This window comes from Nerophis ophidion, linkage group LG26 (genome assembly GCF_033978795.1).
Source record: "Nerophis ophidion isolate RoL-2023_Sa linkage group LG26, RoL_Noph_v1.0, whole genome shotgun sequence".
Lineage (NCBI taxonomy): Eukaryota > Metazoa > Chordata > Actinopteri > Syngnathiformes > Syngnathidae > Nerophis > Nerophis ophidion.
The window spans coordinates 22671923-22699314 of record NC_084636.1 but is presented as its reverse complement, the minus strand read 5'-3'; the positions used below and the strand labels follow the sequence as shown (position 1 = coordinate 22699314).

Here is a 27392-nt window from a genome sequence, read left to right as displayed (position 1 = left end):
CTAGTGTGTGAATGTTGTCTGTCTATCTGTGTTGGCCCTGCGATGAGGTGGCGACTTGTCCAGGGTGTACCCTGCCTTCCGCCCGATTGTAGCTGAGATAGGCGCCAGCGCCCCCCGCGACCCCGAAAGGGAATAAGCGGTAGAAAATGAATGAATGTTTAGAGGAGATAAGGTGTGAGGTCTTTAATCCCAGGAACAGCATACCTACCGTCAAGCATGGTGGCGGTAGTATTATGCTCTGGGCCTGTTTTGCTGCCAATGGAACTGGTGCTTTACAGAGAGTAAATGGGACAATAAAAAAATGAGGATTACCTCCAAATTCTTCAGGACAATTAGCCCGGAGGTTGGGTCTTGGGCGCAGTTGGGTGTTCCAATGACCCCCAAACACATTTAAAAGTGGTTAAGAGTTAAGATAAAATATGTCATTACCTTCACGTCGTGTCCGGTCCACGGGAAAACAAACCACACCAAAGTCCTCGCCTTGACAGTTCTATTGTTAAACAAAGAAAACAATCTGAAGTTGTCTTTATTTTTAACTTATCGTGCCGTGATTTTACCTGTCCGGCCCACTCGGGAGTAGATTTTTCTCCACGTGGCATCCCTGATCTAAGATGGGTTTGACACCCCTGAGTTAAATGGGAACATTATCACAATTTCAGAAGGGTTAAAACCAATAAAAATCAGTTCCCAGTGGCTTATTTTATTTTTCGAAGTTTTTTTCAAAATTTTACCCAATACAAAATACATGGCGGATAGCACTGCAAGATATAGCGACATTAGCTCGGATTCAGACTCGGATTTCAGGGTCTTAAGCGATTCAACAGATTACGCATGTATTGAAACGGATGGTTGGCGTATGGAGGCAGACAGCGAAAACGAAATTGAAACTGAAGCTATTGAGCGAATAGCTATTGATGCTATTTGGCCATCGCCTTCTAACCAACGATTGAGTGTCGCAGTATATCCATACATCTCTGTGCCATGTCTGCCTTAGCATCGCCGGTAAAATGTGCGGACCAAACGATCGGGACTTTAGCATCTTGCGACACTGGAGCAACTTAAATCCGTCGATTGGTAAGTGTTTCTTTGGCATTAAATGTGGGTGCAGGGAAAGGCTGGATGTAAATATAGCTGCAAATTTACATACAACTAGCCTAAATAGCATGTTAGCATCGATTAGCTGGCTGACCAAATATGTCTGATTAGCACATAAGTCAATAACATCAACAAAATTCACTTTTGTGATTTCGTTGACTTTATCGTTGGAAATGCATCTGCAGGATATCCATACATCTCTGTGCCATGTCTGCCTTAGCATCGCCGGTCAAATGTGCAGACCAAACGATCGGGACTTTCGCATCTTGTGACACTGGAGCAACTTAAATCCGTAGATTGGTAAGTGTTTGTTTGGCATTAAATGTGGGTGCAGGGAAATGCTGGATGCAAATATAGCTACAAATGTACATACAGCTAGCCTAAATAGCATGTTAGCATCGATTAGCTGGCAGTCATGTCGTGACCAAATATGTCTGATTAGCACATAAGTCAATAACATCAACAAAATTCACTTTTGTGATTTCGTTGACTTTATCGTTGGAAATGCATCTGCAGGATATCCATACATCTCTGTGCCATGTCTGCCTTAGCATCGCCGGTAAAATGTGCAGACCAAACGATCGGGACTTTTGCATCTTGTGACACTGGAGCAACTTAAATCTGTCGATTGGTAAGTGTTTGTTTGGCATTAAATGTGGGTGTACATTAAATTTGTATGTACAAATGTACATACAGCTAGCCTAAATAGCATGTTAGCATTGATTAGCATGCCACGCTAATCGATGCACACTCCACGCAAGTCAAATTGAAACCGTCCCTGATCGTGTTGTTACACCCTCCGACAACACACCGACGAGGCATGATGTCCCCACGGTACGGAAAACAGTCGAAAAACGGAAAATAACAGAGCTGATTTGACTTGGTGTTTGTAATGTGTTTGTGACATCATTGCTCCGAGTGCGATTAATAGAAAGGCGTTTAATTCGCCAAAACTCACCCATTTAGAGTTCTGAAATCGGTTAAAAAATATTTGGTCTTTTTTCTGCAACGTCAAGGTATATATTGACGCTTACACAGGTCTGGTGATAATGTTCCCCTTTAAGGTATTGTTTTTAGGCCGATCGACTTCTTTTCACACTTGCATGGCAATTAAGGGCACAGACTATCTTGAATATATTAAATGTTTTATTAGCCTTGTTGTAGAGTGGGAAAATGTTAACATTTGGTTTAGTGTAGAAAATGCTTGTGACCTGGCCGCTACGTCAGTCACATGGAATGCAGCTACAGTACAGTCTATGATGTGATGGAAAGGTTAGTTGGACTTTACAGAAGCCGTCTGCAGGGTCGCATGCTTGTGCTTTACAAACAGATCATAAAAAAAAAAAAAAAAAAAAAATGCTAGAAAATGTCCACCTATTTCCACCGTGTTGTCATCACGTGAAGACATGACGTTGAATTTTCTAATGAGGTCTCTTTCGCAGAAGTCCAATATCCAAGGCGACGGTGAGGACAGTGCTAGTCTCATCTCTGCGGGCCTAGATGCATCCCTTCTTGTTGACTGGGAACTAAAAGCAGTCCATGTGAAGCTCCAGTTGAGTGTCCACACACACACACACACACTCACTCACTCACTCACTCATACACACTCACTCACTCACACACACGCAGCCTGAGGATAATACCACTCTGCTGTCTTTACAGTCTTTAGAAAATAACTTAAAAGCACAAACTACGTCTACAAACAAATGTCACAGATCTGATCCAATGTATCCGACACGGAATAAACCAGGCCGTCCAGGTCCAAAGAAGGCCGAGGTGCGGGGGCGAGCTAGGAGGGCAGCATGGGCAGGAAGTGAGTGGACGGGTGTCTTCGCCGAGCCTTGTGGCCTCGGCGCGGCTTTCCCCGCCCGTTGAGGGAGACGAACATCTGCCGGCCGCCGTGCTTCCAGCGGAGGGAGGCGTACGTGTTGTAGCCGTTCTCCTCGATACGCTCCTTGAACTTGCAGCTTGGGTTGTACTTGATCTGCGTGGAGAAGGAACAAGAGAGGCTGTTAGCCACAAGTGTGGTTGGACGGAGAAACTGCTGCTCTAAAATACGCGATCAGGTGTTACTGTTCTAGGTGAGGGGTGTCCGAAGTTCGGCCAGGGGGCCATTTCAGAATCAGAATCAGAATCATCCATCCATCCATCCATTTTCTACCGCTTATTCCCTTTTGGGGTCGCGGGGGGCGCTGGCGCCTATCTCAGCTACAATCGGGCGGAAGGCGGGGTACACCCTGGACAAGTCGCCACCTCATCGCAGGGCCAACACAGATAGACAAACAACATTCACACTCACATTCACACACTACGGCCAATTTAGTGTTGCCAATCAACCTATCCCCAGGTGCATGTCTTTGGAAGTGGGAGGAAGCCGGAGTGAATCAGAATCAGAAATACTTTATTAATCCCTGAGGGGAAATTAAGATTTTCAAGATAATTCCATTTAAGATTAGATAAACCAGTGGTTCTCAAATGGGGTTACGCGTACCCCTGGGGGTACTTGAAGGTATGCCAAGGGGTACGTGAGATTTTAAAAAAATATTCTAAAAATAGCAACAATTCGAAAATCCTTTATAAATATATTTATTGAATAATACTTCAACAAAATATGAATGTAAGTTAATAAACTGTGAAAAGAAATGCAACAATGCAATATTCATTTTTGTGGACATGTTCCATAAATATTGATGTTAAAGATTTATTTTTTTGTGAAGAAATGTTTAGAGTTAAGTTCATGAATCCAGATTGATCTCTATTACAATCCCCAAAGAGGGCACTTTAAGTCGATGATTACTTATATGTGTAGAAATCTTTATTTATAATTTAATCACTTGTTTATTTTTCAACAAGGTTTTAGTTATTCGTATATCTGTTTTTCCAAATAGTTCAAGAAAGGCCACTACAAGTGAGCAATATTTTGCTCTGGTATACAATTTAATAAATCAGAAAGTGATGACATAGTGCTGTATTTCAAACAAAAATGCTTTGCTCTGATTAGGGGGTACTTGACTTAAAAAAATGTTCACAGGGGGTATATCACTGAAAAAAAGGTTGATAACCACTGAGATAAACATTACAGGGAGACAGAACAGGATTGCTGATGGGTCTGCCAACTTCCTGGGGCCTATTTCAGCTGCATTTAGGCGGAAGGCGGGGTACACCCTGGACAGGTCGCCACCTCACCTCATCGCAGGGCCAACACAGATAGACGGACGACATTCACACTCACATTCACACGCTACGGCCAATTTTAGTGTTGCCAATCAACCCATCCCCAGGTGCATGTCTCCGGAGTACCCGGAGTCCACACAGAAAGATCTTCTACACAGCTGCAAAAGTAAAAAAAATGTAATTAAATTAAAAAAAATTACACTGGTGTCCTCTGCGGTGTTCCACGCCATCGTCTGCTGGGGTGGGGGGAGCATGGCCAGAGAAAGGAGCAGACCCAACAAAGCAACCAAGAGAGCCCACTCCACCATTGGCCAGTGTCCAGTGTAAATTTGCGGCTCACAGCTTTTTTTTTTTTTTTTACAGCCCGAAGCACATTCTAAAATACTATTACAAAAAAATGGAATGAAAGGGCAAACTGGTGAAATATTTTTTGCATGTTTTGTGTGTTTTCGGTGACTAAAACAAAACAAAAAAATAATTAAAACTTATAAATGACACATATGAAGTTTATATAGATATATAAACATTGGAAGTAAAAAAAAATAATAAAAAAATTGTGTATGACTTATTTTTAACATTTTTCTGAATTGCACCCTTTTGTTGGGTGTTGGGTGTAATTTTGAAAAAAAAAAAAAAGAAAAGAAAAATATGGCCTCTGCATCCTTTGATTTTTCAGGAAAAAGTTTGAACACCCCTGGTCTAGTTTAAGAGAAATATTTGGTCGATTTCAAAAAGACCCTTTTCAAGTACTGTATTGACCCAAATATAAGACGACTGAGACTATTGGAGAATCACTTTATTTTCAAATAAGAATTGTTTGACAAAAATCATCAAATCATTTTTTCAGGGGAATTTTGCCATATTTGAGTCAATATGGTAATTGATGACTCATTGGTATTCTTTTATGTCAACGCTTAAGCAGCTTAACCAACTCAAAACAGTAGAATTCTGAGTCGAACACCTTGAAAGGTTGTACAATTGTACACAAATATTCGGTAAAAAATGCGCCTCTGATGCAATTTTTTTTTTCTTTGGTATTTTTTGCAATATTGATTCCAAAAGAGTGTTTCGAAAAAGAAGTTACAAAGCAGTAAGATTCCAGCGTCTTATCTTACCAGCACTTCTTGTCAAAGTTAATATTGAGTATGTTGTTGTTGTGGTTTACTTCTTTTACATTTGTGACTTGTAAGAATGGTAAACTTTTAAACACAAATCATGCTTTTTTTTTTAAATATTATTTTTAAAAGGAAATTTAGGACTGTTTCTTGTTTTTTACGTCTTTCAGCATTAAAGGTGCCTTCACAGATGTGTAAGTTACCCATGCCTTGGGCACTAATACACCCCCATACCATCACAGATGCTGGCTTTAGAACTTTGCGCCTATAACAATCCGGATGGTTCTTTACCTCTTTGGTCCGCAGGACACGACGGCCACAGTTTCCAAAAACAATTTGAAATGTGGTCTCGTCAGACCACAGAACACTTTCCCACTTTGCATCAGTCCATCTTAGATGAGCTTGGGCCCAGCGAAGCCGGCAGCGTTTCTGGATGTTGTTGATAAATGACTTTCACTTTGCATAGTAGAGTTTTAACTTGTACTTACAGATGTAGTGGTTTTCTTAAGTCTTCCTGAGCCCATGTGGTGATAACCCTTACACACTGATGTCGCTTTTTGATGCAATACCGCCTGAGGGATCGAAGGTTTGTAATATCATTGCTTACGTGCAGGGATTCCTCCAGATTCTCTGAACCTTTTGATGATATTACGGACCGCAGATGGTGAAATCCCTAAATTCCTTGCGATAGCTTGTTGAGAAATGTTCTTAAACCGTTCGACAATTTGCTTATGCATTTGTTCACAAAGTGGTGAAGCTGCTTTCATACCCAATCATGGCACCTACCTCTTCCCAATTAGCCTGTTCACCTGTGTAATGTTCCACATAAGTGTTTGATGAGCATTCCTCAACTTTCTCAGTCTTTTTTATCACTTGGGCCAGCTTTTTTGAAACATGTTGCAGGCATCAAATTCCAAATGAGCTAACATTCGCATAAAATGACAATGTTTTTCAGTTTGATTGTTAAGTATCTTTTCTTTGCAGTCTATTCAATTGAATATAGGTTTAAAAGGATTTGCAAATCATTGTATTCTATTAATGTTTACGATTTATACAACGTGCCAACTTCACTGGTTTTGTAAAAGTGCAATTTTCAGCGAGCTCCAAATTAAAATGTTTTAGAACCAAAAAAAACCTTAGCAGCCCACCAATATGTTACCAATAATGGTTTAAGAGAACAGATGTAACACATAAATGTGTAAAAAAAAAAAATGCCGTTTGACCCGAATGGAAGGGTTGACGTTCATGGCTGTCAATCACAGCTGTCTTGCACAGACGTGCATGCCTGTCGCGCAGACCATTAGTGGCCGAGATCTTTGAGAAAGAAAGCCTTAAAAAACACATGTGGTTGCTGTGTCTCAGTCAAACCGGCAAGTAAGATATTTGAGATCACTGCAGCTCGTTCAAACATGAGCACCCTCCAACCGCTGCAAACAGCACCTTTAATGCTGCTTTGCTTCTTTTTACACTTTAATGATGATTCATTTTAAAATGTTACTTTAAACATTGTGGTTAGGGTTAGTTGACCCTGGAACGGATTACCATATTCATTTAAAAAACATTATGTTTCCATATATGAGCTTGACCGGACTATAAGTCGCAGATATATACGTTGTTACGTGAGTTATTATGGAGGCCCTAAAGCAGGGGTGTCCAAAGTGCGGCCCGCAGCTAATCGTTTACCGGCCCGCCACACATTCTGCAAAAACTGCAAAATTGATAGTATTGCAAAAATAAAAAATAAAAACATTTTAAAAAAGTGGAAAGAGGTGAAATCTAATGAGAAAAAGTGGCAATGTTGACACAAAGCTGCCAGGCAGGCAGTTTTTTTTTTCCTTTTGTCTTTTTCTTATTTTTCCATTGCTCAAAAAAAAAAAAAAAGGACAAAAAAATCTGTTATATTGAATTATTACTTAAAAATTATCACTTTAAAATGTTTTATGTGGAAAAAAATATTGCATATGTTGTGTGGTTGCCATATAAAAACATCAAAGTTTTGACCAAAGAGCATAAAACAAACAACATATTAGTTCAGACTTAAAATCGGAAGTTGATCTTGAAATTTAAGTTTTTTTTTTAAATTAAAAAATGCATCACTTTATGAGTGGGGAACCTTTCGAATCTCAAATATATTTAGTAGGATTTTATTTAACTTTTCACTGTGATTACTCGAAAATATGAAATAATTAAAATCAATGGTGTCCTGCATTATTGATCTTTGAGGGCTTTAATTGCTAAATAAAGGAACTCTCCTGAAGGAATCAGTAAAGTACTATCTATCTATCTATCTATCTATCTATCTATCTATCTATCTATCTATCTATCTATCTATCTATCTATCTATCTATCTATCTATCTATCTATCTATCTATCTATCTATCTATCTATCTATCTATCTATCCATCTATCTAAATACTGCATATTTCAGTTTTACTATGAAAAAACAATGTTGTCTTTGACAGAAAAGGCATAAAACCTTATTTGTTTCACTTTATATCAACCTCAAGATGATATAGAGATTTACTGTAAGCATTAAATAAAAAATTATAATAATTTGACTTATTTTTAAAATTTTAGTGACTGAGACCCTCTATACTCCCCAGAAGCCCTAAGGATTAAAAAAAAAAAATCCATATATTTTGTTATGGTTTGAAATTGAAAAATATCAAAATTGCCCCCGCATGCTTAAATTTTTCCGTGTGCGGCTCTCTGTGGAAAAAGTTTGGACACCCCTGCCCTAAAGGGACATAGGGGAAAAAAAATGTTGGGGGGGAATTTTTTATTTTTTTTTATATGTATCTCGTGAACACAAGAAACTATCTTGTGCGCACAAGATACATATCTAAAAAAAATAATAATAATTCTCCCCCAAAAATGTTTTTTCCCCATGTCCCTTTAGTTTAGGGGCTCCGTAAGTTATTTACATACCTTAATTGTTTCCAAACAGTACCTGTAACACGGCAGTAAAACAGCTAATCAAACAAAACTGACATCATCGTCATGAACCCACTAGCTGTGGCAGCTAGCTCTTCAATCAGCTCAACCCCCCTGTGTCAAAGTCAAGGCCCGGGGGCCAGATTCGGACCGCAAATGAATTATCTATGGCCCCCGAGGTGATATTAGATTAGTATTAGAACCGGCCCACAGGCCACAGCCGCCTGCTGCTGTTTTGCACGCACAAATACTCCATCGGCGTTGGCACTAGGAATTTTCAAAATGGGGTCACAAGGACCCCATCAAGTCATAAAAATGGGGTCCCACACTAAAATTTTGGGGTCCCACTTTTTTGTAACAGTTTTGAAAACAAATGATAAAAGTGTTGTTACATATACTGTAATATTGTACATGGTAATTGTTATATATTGTGTATATTATATAATACTATAATATCATATAATAGTATAATATGGGCTTCACGGTGGCAGAGGGGTTAGTGCGTCTGCCTCACAATACGAAGGTCCTGCAGTCCTGGGTTCAAATCCAGGCTCGCGATCTTTCTGTGTGGAGTTTGCATGTTCTCCCCGTGAATGCGTGGGTTCCCTCCGGGTACTCCGGCTTCCTCCCACCTCCAAAGACATGCACCTGGGGATAGGTTGATTGGCAACACTAAATTGGCCCTAGTGTGTGAATGTGAGTGTGAGTGTTGTCTGTCTATCTGTGTTGGCCCTGCGATGAGGTGGCGACTTGTCCAGGGTGTACCCCGCCTTCCGCCCGATTGTAGCTGAGATAGGCGCCAGCGCCCCCCGCGACCCCGAAAGGGAATAAGCGGTAGAAAATGGATGGATGGATGGATAGTATAATATATCAGCATGTTATATACTGTATATATAATATGTAAATATTACATATATCATATTTTATATTCTTTTGTATTAACATCCAAAATCGTACAGTAAAATTCCAATAATAATAATAAAAAAAATAACCCGTGACTTATGTTGGACTGTGCGCCACATTTTGGAAAACCAACCCTACACATGTTGTATCTTTAAGTGTGACCTGGCCTTGACTTTGTCAGTTCAGCGTAAAGATAAACAGATCTGTAAGGAAGCAAAGCATAGCCACTCTTTCACGGGTGGTTAGTGCTCCTTATCAGATAGTCCCCCCCCCCCCCTATTTCTGGTAGATTCCACCTCATTCCCTTAATCCATCAGGATTCGTTATTTTTGTTACAGGTTGATTCTCATCACCGATTGCGTGATGTCTGGTTTTCCGGCGGTGGTAGACCGCACACCAAACGTCACAAAGAGTCGGGACTACTTTTGAAAAGTGCAGGACAAAAAAAAAAAAAAAAAAAAAAAGGCGATGGCACGCAAAGTCTTTTAAAGGAGCCAGGTGTCTCTTTGTCATTGCTTGTCTGTGCTGTGTATTTTGACAGTAAAACACGCTGCTGTAGCCCAGGTGTTAGCGCCATGATGGATAGCAACACTCTGACCCGAGTCGAGGTAAATCTTCTGCGATTTAAACCTCCTCCGTCCCCCTCTACCTCAGGGGGTACCCCAACCTTTTCACCATTGACAGATGAATGAAAGGATACCGGGGCTACTTAGGTTTTTTATCTATTAAACACATCTAATGTTGGTCAAAATAAGCCAAGCAGTTAACTTCTGACCTCGGGGCCCATCTTCTGTGCAAAACAGGGGCCTGGGGCCCACTCAAATATTAGGATTAAATTAGTAATCCTACTCTTACTCTTATGCACATTAAGTATATAATTTACTTAAAAAAGTAGAATAAACTTTGTCAAATGATATCAAACCAGGTGTTATTAAATATTATGCCCAAGGCTTAGGTAATGCTGATTACGAAATTAATACTTATCAGAAGAAAGGACTCCAAAAAACTGATAAAATATACCTGTACATGTATGTACAATTACACAGTGTTAAAAAAAGACATTCTAACTTCATAAAATAAAATAATAATACTAAATGTGTTTCTTTACAGAACTGTTAATCAAATTAAAGTGCAAATGAAAATATAGCTTCACCACTTGAGTCATATTTTCGGCACTTAAGAAACTTGTGCAAAAGAGGGGCCTAGGGCCCACTCAAATATTAGGATTAAATTAGTAATTTTACTCTTACACTTATGCACATTAAGTATCTAATTTACTTGAAAAAGTAGAATAAACTTTGTCAAATGATATCAAACTATGTGTTATTAAATATTATTCCCAACGCTTAGGTCAGGCTGATTACAAAATAAATACTAATCAAAAGAAAGGACTCCAAAAAAACTGATGAAATATACATGTATGTACAATTACACAGTGCTAAAATAAATACATTCTAAATTCACAAAATAAAATAATAATACTAAATGTGTTTCTTTACAGAACTGTTAATCAAATGAAAGGGCAAATGAAAATATAGCTTCACCACTTGAGTCATATTTTTGGCACTTAAGAAACTTGTGCAAAAGAGGGGCCTGGGGCCCACTCAAATATTAGGATTAAATTAGTAATTTTACTCTTACACTTATGCACATTAAGTATCTAACCTACTTAAAAAAGTAGAATAAACTTTGTCAAATGATGTCAAACTATGTGTAATTAAATATTATTCCCAATGCTTAGGTCAGGCTGATTACAAAATAAATACTAATCAAAAGAAAGGACTCCAAAAAAACTGATAAAATATACATGTATGTACAATTACACAGTGCTAAAATAAATACATTCTAAATTCACAAAATAAAATAATAATACTAAATTTGTTTCTTTACAGAACTGTTAATCAACTTAAAGTGCAAATGAAAATATAGCTTCACCACTTGAGTCATATTTTTGGCACTTAAGAAACTTGTGCAAAAGAGGGGCCTGGGGCCCACTCAAATATTAGGATTAATTTTGCAATCTTACTTTTACGCTCATTAAGTATCTGATTTACTTCAAAAAGCAGGATAAACATCAAATTATATGAAACCATGTGTTAATAACAAAGATCATTCCCAAGGCTAGGTCAGGCTGATGACAAAATATATACTAATCAAATATACTGCAAAAGAAAGGACTCCAAAAACTGATATATAACATATATATATATATAAATATATATATATATATATATATATATAAAATCAATAATAAATGTTTTTTAACCGAACTCTTGATTGAATTAAAGTGCAAATGAAAATATAGCTTAACTACTTGAGTCATATTTTTTGCACTTAAGAAACTTTTCTATGACTTTAGCTGCAGACTTTTTCTGTTTGTTTCAGGCTGTCATTGCTACTACAAGAGCTGGAAAAGTGTATTACGGACCACAGCTGAGAAAAATGTATTTGCTGTGGCCCTCTAGGGGATGCCCGCGACCCAACAATGGGCCCCCGACCCTATGGTTGAGAAACATTATCTTAAAGTATAATAAAGGTACTGTAAAAAACATTTTATTTCATTTATTTTACTTTTAAAGTCAGGCATGCTTTTCAACTTTGCTTTATTCTACTCCTTTTCACATATGATGAACTGTGTGACGTTCCTTTCATGTAACTTATGCAAAATAACTTGTTTAGCTTTTTAGAAACACATTTAATAAAATAATTAATTAATTAACAAACCATTTCAAATGTCCGACTTTTCCAGGGTGTAGTCCGCCTTCCGCCTGAATCCAGCTGGGATAGGCTCCGGCACCCCCCGCGACCCCGAAAGGGACAAGCAATATAAAAAATGGATGGATGGGCATTTCAAAACTTATTTTTTTTCAACAGTTTTAAAATCTTAGTTTTTTTTTTCTCCATATTTTTTAAAATGTTTTGTTTTTGTTTTATTCATAAATTAAATATAATAATGATTCCTGATTATCCAAATATTATACAGTATGGATACCATATAGGCCAGTGGTTCTCAACCTTTTTTCAGTGATGTACACAATGTGAACATTTTTTTTAATTCAAGTACCCCCTAATCAGAGCAAAACATTTTCGGTTGAAAAAAAGAGATAAAGAAGTAAAATACAGCACTATGTCATCAGTTTCTGATTTATTAAATTGTATAACAGTGCAAAATATTGCTCATTTGTAGTGGTCTTTCTTAAACTATTTGGAAAAAAAGATTTAAAAATAACTAAAAACTTGTTGAAAAATAAACAACTTAAAGTGCCATCTTTGGGGATTGTAATAGAGATCCATCTGGATTCATGAACTTAATTCTAAACATTTATTCACAAAAAATAAATCTTTAACATCAATATTTATGGAACATGTCCACAAAAATCTAGCTGTCAACACTGAATTGTTGCATTTTTTTTCACAGTTTATGAACTTACATTCATATTTTGTTGAAGTATTATTCAATAAATATATTTGCAAATGATTTTTTAATTGTTGCTATTTTTAGAAAGTACCCCCAGGGGTCCGCATACCCCCATTTAAGAACCACTGGGCAACGGCAACCCCAAAAGGGACCAATGGTAGAAATGGATGGATAGACATTTCAAATGTATTTTTTTTTCCAACAGTTTTAAAATATATATTTTTTCCCTTCCATATTTTTAAATGTTTTATTTTTGTTTTATTAATTAATTAAATATTTAAAATATTCCTGATTATCCAAATATTATGCAGTATGGATACCATATTGGCCAACATACCTTTCTCTGTGATTTTCCCTTTTTTTAATGTTACAGCAGAAAATAGTTTATGTATAATTATTAGTTTTCCAATTTATATTTACACATATTTCCTAATTCGTAACTTTTTAAAAATGTTTTATTGACTTATCTTCTTAATTTTTTTCTAAATATTTGAATAAAGGCCAAAACTCACTGCAGCATTTTTTGGAACTTTTTTTCTAGTGCGTCCCTAAACCTCTTATACAAAGTTATTTTACTCTTAGAGGAAAACAAAAATTAGTTGCGGACCATGTTGGACACGGGGGTATGAAAAAAAAGGTTTTAGTCAGGTTTTTTATACGCACCGATCCGAAGAGCGTGCCTTTCTTGGACATGGCTAAGTACAGCCCGGTGCTGACAGATTTGATGGCAACAACTCCCACACTGACAGATCGAATTTCCATCAGGCCTGCAAAATAAAAGGGGTGAAAGAAGAACAAGAGTCAGCGTCCTCATCAAAAGCGGCTCAATCAATAGGATGCCAGATGTTGTGTGGTTAAAGCACACATAGACACAAAGCTTTTTATACACAAGTTGAATTGGATCATATTGCACAGACGATTTTTATGAACCTCTCTTTAATCCGGGTGGGCCACACCGCTCCATCAAGATGATAGTTCAAAACAGCTAAAAGAAGTCGTCTGCTGGCTTCTCCAGTGCTCCATAAGATGGCAAGATTTTGCAAGCTAATTGTTTCCTCGGGCACCCGCTTGCAAACAAGTCCCATGTGGTTTACGCTTCATCTGGATTTTGTTTGCATGCTTTAAACAACATAAAGAATAATATTAAAAGGTGTCAACCATTTTCATGACTCAACTTGTTGAATCATGTTGTCAACATGACTCAAAATATATATGATTTGCAAATAATATATATTGTTAAATGTTAGACTAGCCTTGTGGCATATTGGCACACACTGTTGCTTTTTACACAGACTGGTTTGATTCCTTGCCAGGGGTCCCTAACACCACCCATTGGAGATATCCATTACCAGTTTTAAACCTGGACAAATATGAGGGTTGCATCATTCATTAAATATTAAGCCAAATTGTTCATGCAATTGACTCGCAGTATTAACCCTGGATGGTGAAAAAGCTAAAAGACACAACACAAGATTTTAAAGTTACTTTGGCTGCAAGTTGATTATATGTTGGCCCCACAGTCAGAAGAATGAAGGTTTGAATTTGTCTATGGACGTCCGCATTAATCCAGGCCATTTTATACTCTTTTGTACTTTATATGTCACGGTAACACCTGGTAGTAGGTGTGAAAAGAGATAAATAGGGTTTTATCATCTTAAGAATATAGACCGAGTTCGCACAATTCTCTCTCAGGGCAACACGGAGACGCCAATGCATGCTTTTATTACAAGTGTTATAGATTATTGTAAGGCCCTGCTTTCTGGTCTTCCTAAAAAGGTTATTGCACCTTTACAATTAATCCAAAATTCAGCGGCATGCGTCCTGACGAAGACCAGAAAGCGGGCTCACATTACACCAGTTTTAAAATCTCTGCATTGGCTCCCTGTGTGTTTCAGAATCAATTTTTAGGTTGTTCTTGTGGTTTATAAATATTTTTTATGGTATTGGGCCTTCTTATCTTTTAGGTTTGCTTTTACCCTATGAACCTTCTCTGGCCCTGAGATCCTCCGGCAATCACCTCCTAATTATTCCTGAAGTCAGGACACAAATGGTGGAAAGATGACATCTTTCCACCATTGTGGCCCCCGCCTATGGAACGGCTTGCCGGAGGACCTCAGGGCTGCGGCAAACGTTCATGTCTTTAAGAGCAGGCTTAGAACCCACCTTTTTGATTTGGCTTTCACCTAATATTAAATATTTTATTGAAGTCATTTGTATTTTACTTTTTATCCTATTAGTTGTGCAATATATTATTTAGTTATATTTATTTATTATATATATATGGATCGTGAGATCGACAGGCGGATTGGTGCGGCGTCTTCAGTAATGCGGACGTTGTACCGATCCGTTGTGGTGAAGAAGGAGCTGAGCCGGAAGGCAAAGCTCTCAATTTACCGGTCGATCTACGTTCCCATCCTCACCTATGGTCATGAGCTTTGGGTCATGACCTAAAGGATAAGATCACGGGTACAAGCGGCCGAAATGAGTTTCCTCCGCCGTGTGGGGGCTCTCCCTTAGAGATAGGGTGAGAAGCTCTGCTATCCGGGAGGAACTCAAAGTAAAGCCGCTGCTCCTCCACATCGAGAGGAGCCAGATGAGGTGGTTCGGGCATCTGGTCAGGATGCCACCCGAACGCCTCCCTAGGGAGGTGTTTAGGGCACGTCCAACCGGTAGGAGGCCACGGGGAAGACCCAGGACACGTTGGGAAGACTAAGTCTCCCGGCTGGCCTGGGAACGCCTCGGGATCCCCCCGGAAGAGCTAGACGAAGAGCTTAGGCTGTTGCCCCCGCGACCCGACCTCGGATAAGCGGAAGATGATGGATGGATGATGGTTATATATATATATATATATATATATATATATATATATTTTTTTTTTCTTTCATATGTATATTATATTTCATCCATCCATCCATTTCCTACCGCCTATTCCCTTTGGGGTCACGGGGGGCGCTGGGGCCTATCTCAGCATATGTCTTATAATTTATTCTTTATCCCTACACATGGTTCTTATTATTGTACTATTTAGTTTTATTATTCTTATTTTCCATCGCTCCTCAGATGAGCCATCTGCCTCAGGTGGTTGTCGGCCGTGCTGTGGGGGCGTTTTTGTGTCCGCGTCCTGGTGGCCATGGTCTGATTAGCTCCTGGTGCAGATGGCTCCTGTGATAGTGTTTACTCGCATGTCTCCTCTGTACTCAGCCATGCAATCATTGGTCCATATAGTTGCATATGTGTGTATGTTGTGTGTGTGTGTGTGTTTGGGTTTGGTATCTGGTCTGTCCTTACGTATGTGATATTGGGGGATATGGGTCACCGGGGTATTGTTTTTAACTGTGTAAAGCACTTTGCGTTGCATTTATTTTACGTATAAAAATCTATTTATTCATAAAGTTTGATTTGATTTAAAAAGAGTGCATCAACAAAATTAGTCTTATATTTAAAAATAGAAACGTCTCAATTGACACCTAACTTAAGAGTCCTCAAAACGTATGTATAGTATGAATGTTGGACTTTAAACAATCAACAACTGAGAACATTAGAGGCAACTGAAATGTGGTTCTTCAGAAAAACACTCCGCATATCATGGACTAAAAAGAAAAGTAATGAAAAGGTATTGGCAAAGGCAAAAACAAGAAGATGTCTAGTTGCAACGATTCGAAATAGGCAGGTGAAATTCCTCGAACATATCATTAGAAAAGACCGCTTAGAAAAACAGAAGTTAACAGGAAAACTAGTAGGAAGGAAAGCTCCAAGTCGACAACGAACAACATATATCAACAGCCTAAGAAATGTTATTGGAAATATCAATAATATACAAACCCCGTTTCTATATGAGTTGGGAAATTGTGTTGGATGTAAATATAAACGGAATACAATGATTTGCAAATCATTTTCAACCCATATTCAGTTGAATATGACAACATATTTGATGTTGAAACAGATAAACGTTTTTTTTGTGTGCAAAAAATCAATAACTTTTGAATTTGATGCCAGAAACACGTGACAAAGAAGTTGGGAAAGGTGGCAATAAATACTGATAAAGTTGAGGAATGCTCATCAAACACTTATTTGGAACATCCCACAGGTGTGCAGGCTAATTGGGAACAGGTGGGTACCATGATTGGGTATAAGAGCAGCTTCCATGAAATGCTAAGTAATTCACAAACAAGGATGGGGCGAGGGTCACCAATTTGTAAGCAAATTGTCAAACAGTTTTAGAACAACATTTCTCAACGAGCTATTGCAAGAAATGTAGGGATTTTACCATCTACGGTCCGTAAAATCATCAAAAGGTTCAGAGAATCTGGAGAAATCCCTACACGTAAGCAATATTACGGACCTTTGATCCCTCAGGCGGTACTGCATCAAAAACTGACATCAGTGTGTAAAGGATATCACCACACGGGCTCAGGAACACTTCATAAAACCACTTTCAGTAACTACAGTTGGTCGCTACATCTGTAAGTGCAAGTTAAAACTCCACTATGCAAAGCGAAAGCCATTTATCAACAAGACCCAGGAACGCCACGGGCTTCGCTGGGCCCGAGCTCATCTAAGATGGACTGATGCAAAGTGGAAAAGTGTTCTGTGGTCTGACGAGTCCACATTTCAAATTATATTTGGAAACTATGGACGTGGTGTCCTCCGGAACAAAGAGGAAAATAACCATCCGGATTGTTATAGGCGCGAAGTTCACAATCCAGCATCTGTGATGGTATGGGGGTGTATTAGTGCCCAAGGCATGGGTAACTTACACATCTGCGAAGGCACCATTAATGCTGAAAGGTACATACAGGTTTTGGAGCTACATATGTTGTCATCCAAGCAACGTTATCATTGACGCCCCTGCTTATTTCAGCGAAACAATGCCAAGCCACGTGTTACAACAGCGTGGCTTCGTAGTAAAAGAGTGCGGGTACTTTTCTGGCCTGCCTGCAGCCCAGACCTGTATCCCATCGAAAATGAGTGGCGCATTATGAAGCGTAAAATACGACAACAAGACCCCGGACTGTTGGACAACTTAAGCTGTACATCAAGCAAGAATGGTAAATAATTCCACTTTCAAAGCTTCAACAACTAGTTTCCTCAGTTCCCAAACGTTTATTGAGTGTTGTTAAAAGAAAAGGTGATGTAACACAGTGGTGAACATGCCCTTTCCCAGCTACTTTGGCACGTGTTGCAGCCATGAAATTTTAAGTTAATTATTATTTGAAAACATTTTTTTTTATGAGTTTGAACATCAAATATCTTGTCTTTGTAGTGCTTTCAACTGAATACGGGTTGAAAAGGATTTGCAAATCATTGTATTCTGTTTATATTTACATCTAACACATTTTCCCAACTCATATGGTTTGTAGTAAAGGGTTTTTTTATGTAAGGGATATTCATAATCGTACAAAAAATGTCACAGAATAACAACAAAATGCATAATGCAGGAAGAACAGGATTTTTATATTTAAAATACATTTTATAATATTTCAAGAATAAGGTTTGAAAAAAGCTTGGTAAAATTAAAAGAACAAAATTGCAAGATCACTCGCTATACGAGTGTGCTGATGCTAATATTTGAAAACATCTTTCATCTAACAATTGCCGCAATCTTTCAAGAACAGACTCGTTATATTTCAATTAAAGAAGTCAATGAATACTACAAGAAAAAGCCGTAACCTGATGAGAAAAATGTCAGTTTGGAAGATAAAGTTGTGATGTTACAAAAATAAGGTAGTAATAGTTTTTTATGTGAGGAATATTCATAATAGTACGAAACAGTCATAATGCAGCAAGAAGATAATTTTTGTATTTAAAAAAAAAGTTGTAATGTTTCGAGAATAAGGTTCGAAAATAAGTTGGTCATATCAACAGAAAAGTTGTAAGATGTCTCGCTGCATAAGGGTGCTGTTGCCAATATTATGACAATAGTCTCCATATAACAACAATTGTCCTACTCTTTCAAGAACAGACTTGTTATATTTCAATTAAAAAGTCAATCAATACTACGAGCAAAAGTGTAACGTGACTGGAAAAAAGTCGTAATTTGGGGGATAAAGTCTTGATGTTAGGAATATTCGTAATTGTACAAAAAAAAGTTATAGCACAACAACAATAATCGTAATGTGGCAAGAACAGATGATTATTATTTTAGTTATTAAGTTATAATATTTTGAAGATACGGTTTGGTAATGAGTTGGTAAATAAGACAAGAAAAAAGTTGTAAGAGTTATTAATGTGCTGATTCTAATATTATGAAAACAACAATTGTCGTAATATTTCAAGAACTGACTCGTCATGTTTTTAAAAAGTCAATCAATACTACAGGAAAAACTCGTAATATAGTGAGGAAAAGTTGTAATATTTGGAAGTTAAAATCATCCATCCATCCATCATCTTCCGCTTATCCGAGGTCGGGTCGCGGGGACAACAGCCTAAGCAGGGAAACCCAGACTTCCCTCTCCCCAGCCACTTCGTCTAGCTCTTCCCGGGGGATCCCGAGGCGTTCCCAGGCCAGCCGGGAGACATAGTCTTCCCAACGTGTCCTGGGTCTTCCCCGTGGCCTCCTACCGGTTGGACGTGCCCTAAACACCTCCCTAGGGAGGCGTTCGGGTGGCATCCTGACCAGATGCCCGAACCACCTCATCTGGCTCCTCTCGATGTGAAGGAGCAGCGGCTTTACTTTGAGTTCCTCCCGGATGGCAGAGCTTCTCACCCTATCTCTAAGGGAGAGACCCGCCACACGGCGGAGGAAACTCATTTCGGCCGCTTGTACCCGTGATCTTATCCTTTCGGTCATGACCCAAAGCTCATGACCATAGGTGAGTATGGGAACGTAGATCGACCGGTAAATTGAGAGCTTTGCCTTCCGGCTCAGCTCCTTCTTCACCACAACGGACCGGTACAACGTCCGCATTACTGAAGACGCCGCACCGATCCGCCTGTTGATCTCACGATCCACTCTTCCCTCACTCGTGAACAAGACTCCTAGGTACTTGAACTCCTCCACTTGGGGCAGGGTCTCCTCCCCAACCCGGAGATGGCACTCCACCCTTTTCCGGGCGAGAACCATGGACTCGGACTTAGAGGTGCTGATTCTCATTCCGGTCGCTTCACACTCGGCTGCGAACCGATCCAGCGAGAGCTGAAGATCCCGGTCAGATGAAGCCATCAGGACCACATCATCTGCAAAAAGCAGAGACCTAATCCTGCGGTTACCAAACCGGAACCCCTCAACGCCTTGACTGCGCCTAGAAATTCTGTCCATAAAAGTTATGAATAGAATCGGTGACAAAGGACAGCCTTGGCGGAGTCCAACCCTCACTGGAAATGTGTTCGACTTACTGCCGGCAATGCGGACCAAGCTCTGGAACTGATCGTACAGGGAACGGACCGCCACAATAAGACAGTCCGATACCCCATACTCTCTGAGCACTCCCCACAGGACTTCCCGAGGGACACGGTCGAATGCCTTCTCCAAGTCCACAAAGCACATGTAGACTGGTTGGGCAAACTCCCATGCACCCTCAAGAACCCTGCCGAGAGTATAGAGCTGGTCCACAGTTCCACGACCAGGACGAAAACCACACTGTTCCTCCTGAATCCGAGGTTCGACTATCCGACGTAGCCTCCTCTCCAGTACACCTGAATAAACCTTACCGGGAAGGCTGAGGAGTGTGATCCCATGATAGTTGGAACACACCCTCCGGTCCCCCTTCTTAAAGAGAGGAACCACCACCCCGGTCTGCCAATCCAGAGGTACCGCCCCCGATGTCCACGCGATGCTGCAAAGTCTTGTCAACCAAGACAGCCCCACAGCATCCAGAGCCTTAAGGAACTCCGGGCGGATCTCGTCCACCGCTGGGGCTTTGCCACCGAGGAGCTTTTTAACTACCTCAGCGACCTCAGCCCCAGAAATAGGAGAGTCCACCACAGATTCCCCAGGCACTGCTTCCTCATAGGAAGACGTGTTGGTGGGATTGAGGAGGTCTTCGAAGTATTCCTTCCACCTGTCCACAACATCCGCAGTCGAGGTCAGCAGAACACCATCCGCACCATACACGGTGTTGATAGTGCACTGCTTCCCCTTCCTGAGGCGGCGGATGGTGGTCCAGAATCGCTTCGAAGCCGTCCGGAAGTCGTTTTCCATAGCTTCCCCGAACTCTTCCCATGTCCGAGTTTTTGCCTCCGCGACCGCTGAAGCTGCACACCGCTTGGCCTGTCGGTACCTGTCCACTGCCTCCGGAGTCCTATGAGCCAAAAGGACCCGATAGGACTCCTTCTTCAGCTTGACGGCATCCCTCACCGCTGGTGTCCACCAAGGGGTTTTAGGATTGCCGCCCCGACAGGCACCAACTACCTTGCGGCCACAGCTCCGATCTGCCGCCTCGACAATAGAGGTGCGGAACATGGTCCACTCGGACTCAATGTCCAGCACTTCCCTCGTGACATGTTCAAAGTTCTTCCGGAGGTGGGAATTGAAACTTTGTCTGACAGGAGACTCTGCCAGACGTTCCCAGCAGACCCTCACAATGCGTTTGGGCCTCCCAGGTCTGTCCGGCATCCTCCCCCACCATCGCAGCCAACTCACCACCAGGTGGTGATCGGTAGAAAGCTCCGCCCCTCTCTTCACCCGAGTGTCCATAACATGAGGCCGCAAATCCGATGACACAACTACAAAGTCGATCATGGAACTGCGGCCTAGGGTGTCCTGGTGCCAAGTGCACATATGGACACCCTTATGTTTGAACATGGTGTTTGTTATGGACAAACTGTGACGAGCACAAAAGTCCAATAACAAAACACCACTCGGGTTCAGATCCGGGCAGCCATTCTTCCCAATCACGCCTCTCCAGGTTTCACTGTCGTTGCCAACGTGAGCGTTGAAGTCTACCAGTAGGACAAGGGAATCACCCGGGGGAGCACTTTCCAGTACTCCCTCGAGCGTTCCCAAAAAGGGTGGGTACTCTGAACTGCTGTTTGGTGCATAAGCACAAACAACAGTCAGGACCCGTCCCCCCACCCGAAGGCGGAGGGAGGCTACCCTTTCGTCCACCGGGTTGAACTCCAACGTACAGGCTTTGAGCCGGGGGGAAACAAGAATTGCCACCCCAGCCCGTCGCCTCTCACTGCCGGCAACGCCAGAGTGGAAGAGGGTCCAATCCCTCTCGAGAGAAGTGGTTCCAGAGCCCTTGCTGTGCGTCGAAGTGAGTCCGACTATATCCAGCCGGAATTTTTCGACTTCGCGCACTAGCTCAGGCTCTTTCCCCCCCAGTGACGTGACGTTCCACGTCCCAAGAGCTAGCTTCTGTAGCCGAGGATCGGACCGCCAAGTGCCCTGCCTTCGGCTGTCGCCCAGCTCACAATGCACCCGACCTCTATGGCCCCTGCTATGGGTGGTGAGCCCATAGCAAAATCATATTGTTACGAAAAAAATGTAGAAGTAGGAAAAAAGTAAAAGTACAACCATTTACAACAACAATAGTCGTAATGCAGTAAGAACAGAATTTGTTATTATTTTTCAAAAAGTTACCATGTTTAGAGGATAACATTTGGTAATAATTTGGTAATATTACAAGAAAAAGGTTATTGAGTGTGCGGATACTAATATTAAGAAAACAATCTTGATATAACAACAATTGTCGTAATATTTAAAAAACTGACCCGTCATTTTTTTTTCAAAAGTCAATCAATATTACAGGAAAAAGTCATAGTATGAAGAGAAAAAATTGTAATGTTTGGAGGTTAAATGTTACGAAAATAATGTAGTTATAGGAATATTTGTAATGGCATGAAAAAAGTCATAACACAACAACAATAATCGCAATTCAGCAAGAACATATTTATTATTATTTTAGTAATTGAGTCATAATATTTTGAGGAGTTATTGAGTGTGCTGATGCTAATATTTTGAAAACAATTTTGATATAACAACTGTCATAATATTTAAAAAAAAACAGACTCGTCATATTTTTTTTAAAGTCAATCAATATTACAGGAAAAAGTCATAATATTTGGATTTTAAATTTGTAATGTTACGAAAATAATCTAGTAATAGGAATATTTGTATTAGTATGAAAAAAGTCATGTACAACAACAATAAACGTTATGCGGCAAGAACAGAATCATTGATATTTTTCTAAAAGTTACAATGTTTTGAGGATAACGTTTGGTAATGAATTGGAATATTACAAGAAAAAAGTTGTAATGTTTGGTAATAAATATGTAAAAATAACAATAATAATTGGTAATATTACAAGAAAAAAGTTGTAAGAGTTATTGAGTGTGCTGATGCTAATATTAGGAAAACAATCTTGATATAACAACAATTGTCATAATATTTCAAAAACTGACTCGTCATATTTTTGAAAAGTCAATCAATACTACAGGAAAAAGTCGTAATATTTGGAAGTTAAAATCGTATTGTTACGAAAATAATGTAGTAATAGGAATATTTGTAATAGTATGGAAAAAAGTCATAGTACAACAACAATAGTCGTAATACATCAAGAACATAATTATTATTATTTTTCTAAAAGTTACCATGTTTTGAGGAAAACATTTGGTAATAATTTTGTAATATTACAAGAAAAAAGTGATTGAGTGTGCTGATGCTAATATTATGAAAACCATCCTGCTACAACAACAATTGTTGTAATATTTCAAGAACTGACTTGTAATTTTTTTTTTAAAAGTCAATCACTATTACAGGAAATAGTAATAGTATGAAGAGAAAAAGTAGTAATGTTTGGAGGTTGAATGTTATGAAAATAATGTAGTAATAGGAATATTTGTAATAATATGAAAAAAGTCGTAGCACAACAACAATAATCGTAAATCAGCAAGAAGATAATATTTTTTTTTTTTTCTAAAAGTTACCATGTTTAGAGGATAACGTTTGGTAATAATTTGGTCATATTAGAAGAAAAAAGTTGTAAGAGTTATTGAGTGTGGTGATGCTAATATTATGAAAACAATCTTGATACAACAACAATTGTCGTAATATTTCAAAAACTGACCCGTCACATTTTTTAGAAAAGTAAATCAATCAATATTACAGGAAAAAGTCGTAATATGATGAAGAAAATGTTGTAATGTTTGGAGGTTAAAGTCGTAATGTTATGAAAAATAATGTAGTAAAAGGACTGTTTGTTATAGTACGAAAAAAGTCATAGTACAACAACTATAATCGTAATGCAGCAAGAACAGAATTATTATTATTTTTCTAAAAGTTACCATGTTTAGAGGATAACATTTGGTAATAATTTGGTAATATTACAAGAAAAAAATTATTGAGTGTGCTCATACTAATATTATGAAAACAATCTTGATATAACAACAATTGTCGTAATATTTCAAGAACTGACTCGTCATATTTTTAAAAAAGTCAATCGATATTACAGGAAAAAGTCTTAATATGATGAAGAAAATGTTGTAATGTTTGGAGGTTGAATTCATAATGTTAGAAAAATAATGTAGTAATATGAATATTTGTTATAGTACGAAAAAAGTCATAGCACAACAACAATAATTTTAATGCAGCAAGAACATAATTATTATTTTACTAAAAGTTACCACGTTTTGAGGATAACATTTGGTAATAATTTGGTAATATTACAAGAAAAAAGTTATTTAGTGAGCTGATGCTAATATTATGAAAACAATCTTGATATAACAACAATTGTCGTAATATTTCAAGAACTGACTCGTCATTTTTTTTTTCAAAAGTCAATATTAAAGGAAAACGTCATAGTATGATGAGAAAAAGTTGTAATGTTTGGAGGTTGAATGTTATGAAAATAATGTAGTTATAGGAATATTTGTAATGGTATGAAAAAAGTCATAGTACAACAACTATAATCGTAATGCAGCAAGAACAGAATTATTATTATTTTTCTAAAAGTTACCATGTTTAGAAGATAACAGTTGGTAATAATTTGGTAATACAACAAGAAAAAAGTTATTGAGTGTGCTGATACTAATATTATGAAAACAATCTTGATATAACAACAATTGTCGTAATATTTCAAGAACTGACTCGTCATATTTTTTAAAAAGTCAATCAATATTACAGGAAAAAGTCTTAATATGATGAAGAAAATGTTGTAATGTTTGGAGATTAAAGTCGTAATGTTAGAAACGAATGTAGTAATATGAATATTTGTAATAGTACGAAAAAAGTCATAGCACAACAACAATAATCATATTGCAGCAAGAACATAATTATTATTTTTCTAAAAGTTACCATGTTTTGAGGATAACAGTTGCTAATAATTTGGTTATATACCAAGAAAAAAAGTTATTGAGTGTGCTGATGCTAATATTATGAAAACAATCTTGATATAACAACAATTGTCGTAATATTTCAAGAACTGACTCGTCATTTTCTTTCAAAAGTCAATCAGTATTACAGGAAAAAGTCATAGTATGATGAGAAAAAGTTATAATGTTTGGAGGTTGAATGTTACGAAAATAATGTAGTAATAGGATTATTTGTAATAGTATGAAAAAAGTCATAGCACAACAACAATAATCGTAATTCAACAAGAACAGAATTATTATTATTTTTCTAAAAGTTACCGTGTTTTGAGGATAACGTTTGGTAATAATTTGGTAATATTACAAGAAAAAAGTTATTGAGTGTGCTGATGCTAATATTATGAAAACAATCTTAATAGAACGATTGTCCTAATATTTCAAGAACTGACTCGTCATTTTTTTTCTCCAAAAGTCAATCAGTATTACAGGAAAAAGTCTGATGAGAAAAAGTTGTAATGTTTGGAAGTTGAATTTTACAAAAATAATGTAGTAATATGAATATTTGTAATTGTACGAAAAAAGTCATTGCACATCAACAATAATCGTGATTCAACAAGCACCGAATTATTATTATTTTTCTAAAAGTCACCGTTTTTTGAGGATAACGTTTGGTAATAGTTTGGTAATAATACAAGAAAAAAGTTGCTGATCCTAATATTGTGAAAACAATCTTGATATAACAACAATTTTTGTAATATTTCAATAACTGACTCGTCATGTTTTTTCAAAAAGTCAATCAATATTACAGAAAAAAGTCATAATATAATGAAGAAAAAGTTGTAATGTTTGAAGGTTAAATTCGTAATGTTAGAAAAATAATGTAGTAATATGAATATTTGTTATAGTATGGAAAAAGTCATAGTACAACAACAATAATCACAATGCAGCAAGAACATAATTATTATTTTTTTAGATATTAAGTTATAATATTTTGAGGACAAGGTTTGGCAAAAAATTGGTAATATTACAAGAAAAAAGTTGTAATGTTTGGTAATAATTATAATAATAATAATAGGTAATATTACAACAAAAAAGTTGTAATGTTTGGTAATAATTATAATAATAATTGGTAATTTTACAAGAAAAAAGTTGTAAGTGTCAAGCTTTTCCCTGACAGTTTGTCTATGTTTTAGTTTTTTTCCTCTGCATTTGTCTGTTTCCTCCGTGTTTAGTATTTCCTGTCCTTAGTTCCTGTCTAGTGCTCTTATTTTGTCAGCTTCCGGTCTTGTTCCCTGAGTGCTGTGTTCCTCCTCAGCTGCGGCTGATTGGCACCTGGCCACACCTGTTACCAATCAGCCCGCTCCTATTTGTACCTGCTTTGTCTTGTGTCAGTTGCTGGATCATTGTATTGTCATTTGTATTGTTGTTGCCACATGTTTTGTTACAGCTACTACCCGCCGTGCTACATTTTGTCCTGGTCGTCGTAGCGGTAAGCTGTTTCTGTTAGTATTAGCCGTTTTCCAGTTTTTCCTGTTTGCTACCCGCTAGCTTCCACGCTACGTCATTTTTTTGTTTCTTGCTAGCTTCTATGCTAAATACCCTTAGTTTGTTATTCCGCCCATGTGCGCGCTTTTTGTTTGTACCCTTTGTTTGTTCTAGTTCTAGTATTTTAAATTAAAACCACGTTTTCCCATTCAATGCCTGCCTCCTTCTCTGCATCCTGGGGTTCGACATCACATTGTCACGTTCAAAACGCATTGTGATGCGCGGAGATATCGCCACAGGATGCAGTGGGACCAGACAGGCAGGATTGCAGGTATGAATCCGATTTATTATACAAAAATAAAACAACACTTCTACAAACAGCAAAGTAAATAGCTAGCATTAGAGTCCAAGTAAGTTTCACAGAAGCGCGTGTCAAGCGCACAGAAGCTAAGGCGTAACCTAGCACAGAACCGACAAAGCAGAGAAAACCAAACGTGACAGTTGCGCGTAGCAAACCTTGAGCCAAGACAGAACTGAGGTAGAAAACAGTCTTGAATACTAAAGTAAACAATTGCCGTCAGGTGTGCGTCGAAAAACATAGCAGGTGGAACAAATGAAAAACCATGGCAAGGAGAAAAAACGGGAAGTGCAAAACTCAGAACAGGAAGAGTCTAAAATTAATAATCAAAACGCAAACAAGGACTCAAATATAGGCAAAAGATGTGATCCGGGAATCGGATCCAAACAAAAATAACTGTGACAGTAAGAGTTATTGAGTGTGCTCATGCTAATATTAGGAAACAAATCTTGATATAACAACAATTGTAATATTTCAAGAACTGATTTGTCATGTTTTTTTTAAAAAGTCAATCAATATTACAGGAAAGGTGGCGACTTGTCCAGGGTGTAACCCGCCTTCCGCCCGATTGTAGCAGAGATAGGCACCGGCGACCCCAAAGGGAATAAGCGGTAGAAAATGGATGGATGGAATATTACAGGAAAACGTCGTAATATTATGA

The 27392-nt window shown here is 38.4% G+C and overlaps 1 protein-coding gene across 1 annotated transcript in view; it reads right to left on the bottom strand.

Annotated features, from left to right (window-relative positions):
- Positions 1–2228: 2228 nt before the first annotated feature.
- fgf22 (fibroblast growth factor 22) overlaps positions 2229–27392 on the bottom strand; it is a 134782-nt gene continuing 109618 nt past the window's right edge. Inside the window, exons 2-3 of the mRNA XM_061888302.1 lie at positions 13303–13406; positions 2229–3079 (exon numbers count right to left, since the gene is read on the bottom strand). Of these exons, the coding sequence (XP_061744286.1) occupies positions 2885–3079; positions 13303–13406 (299 nt within the window). The 3' untranslated portion in view covers positions 2229–2884. The remainder of the gene's footprint in view (positions 3080–13302; positions 13407–27392) is intronic.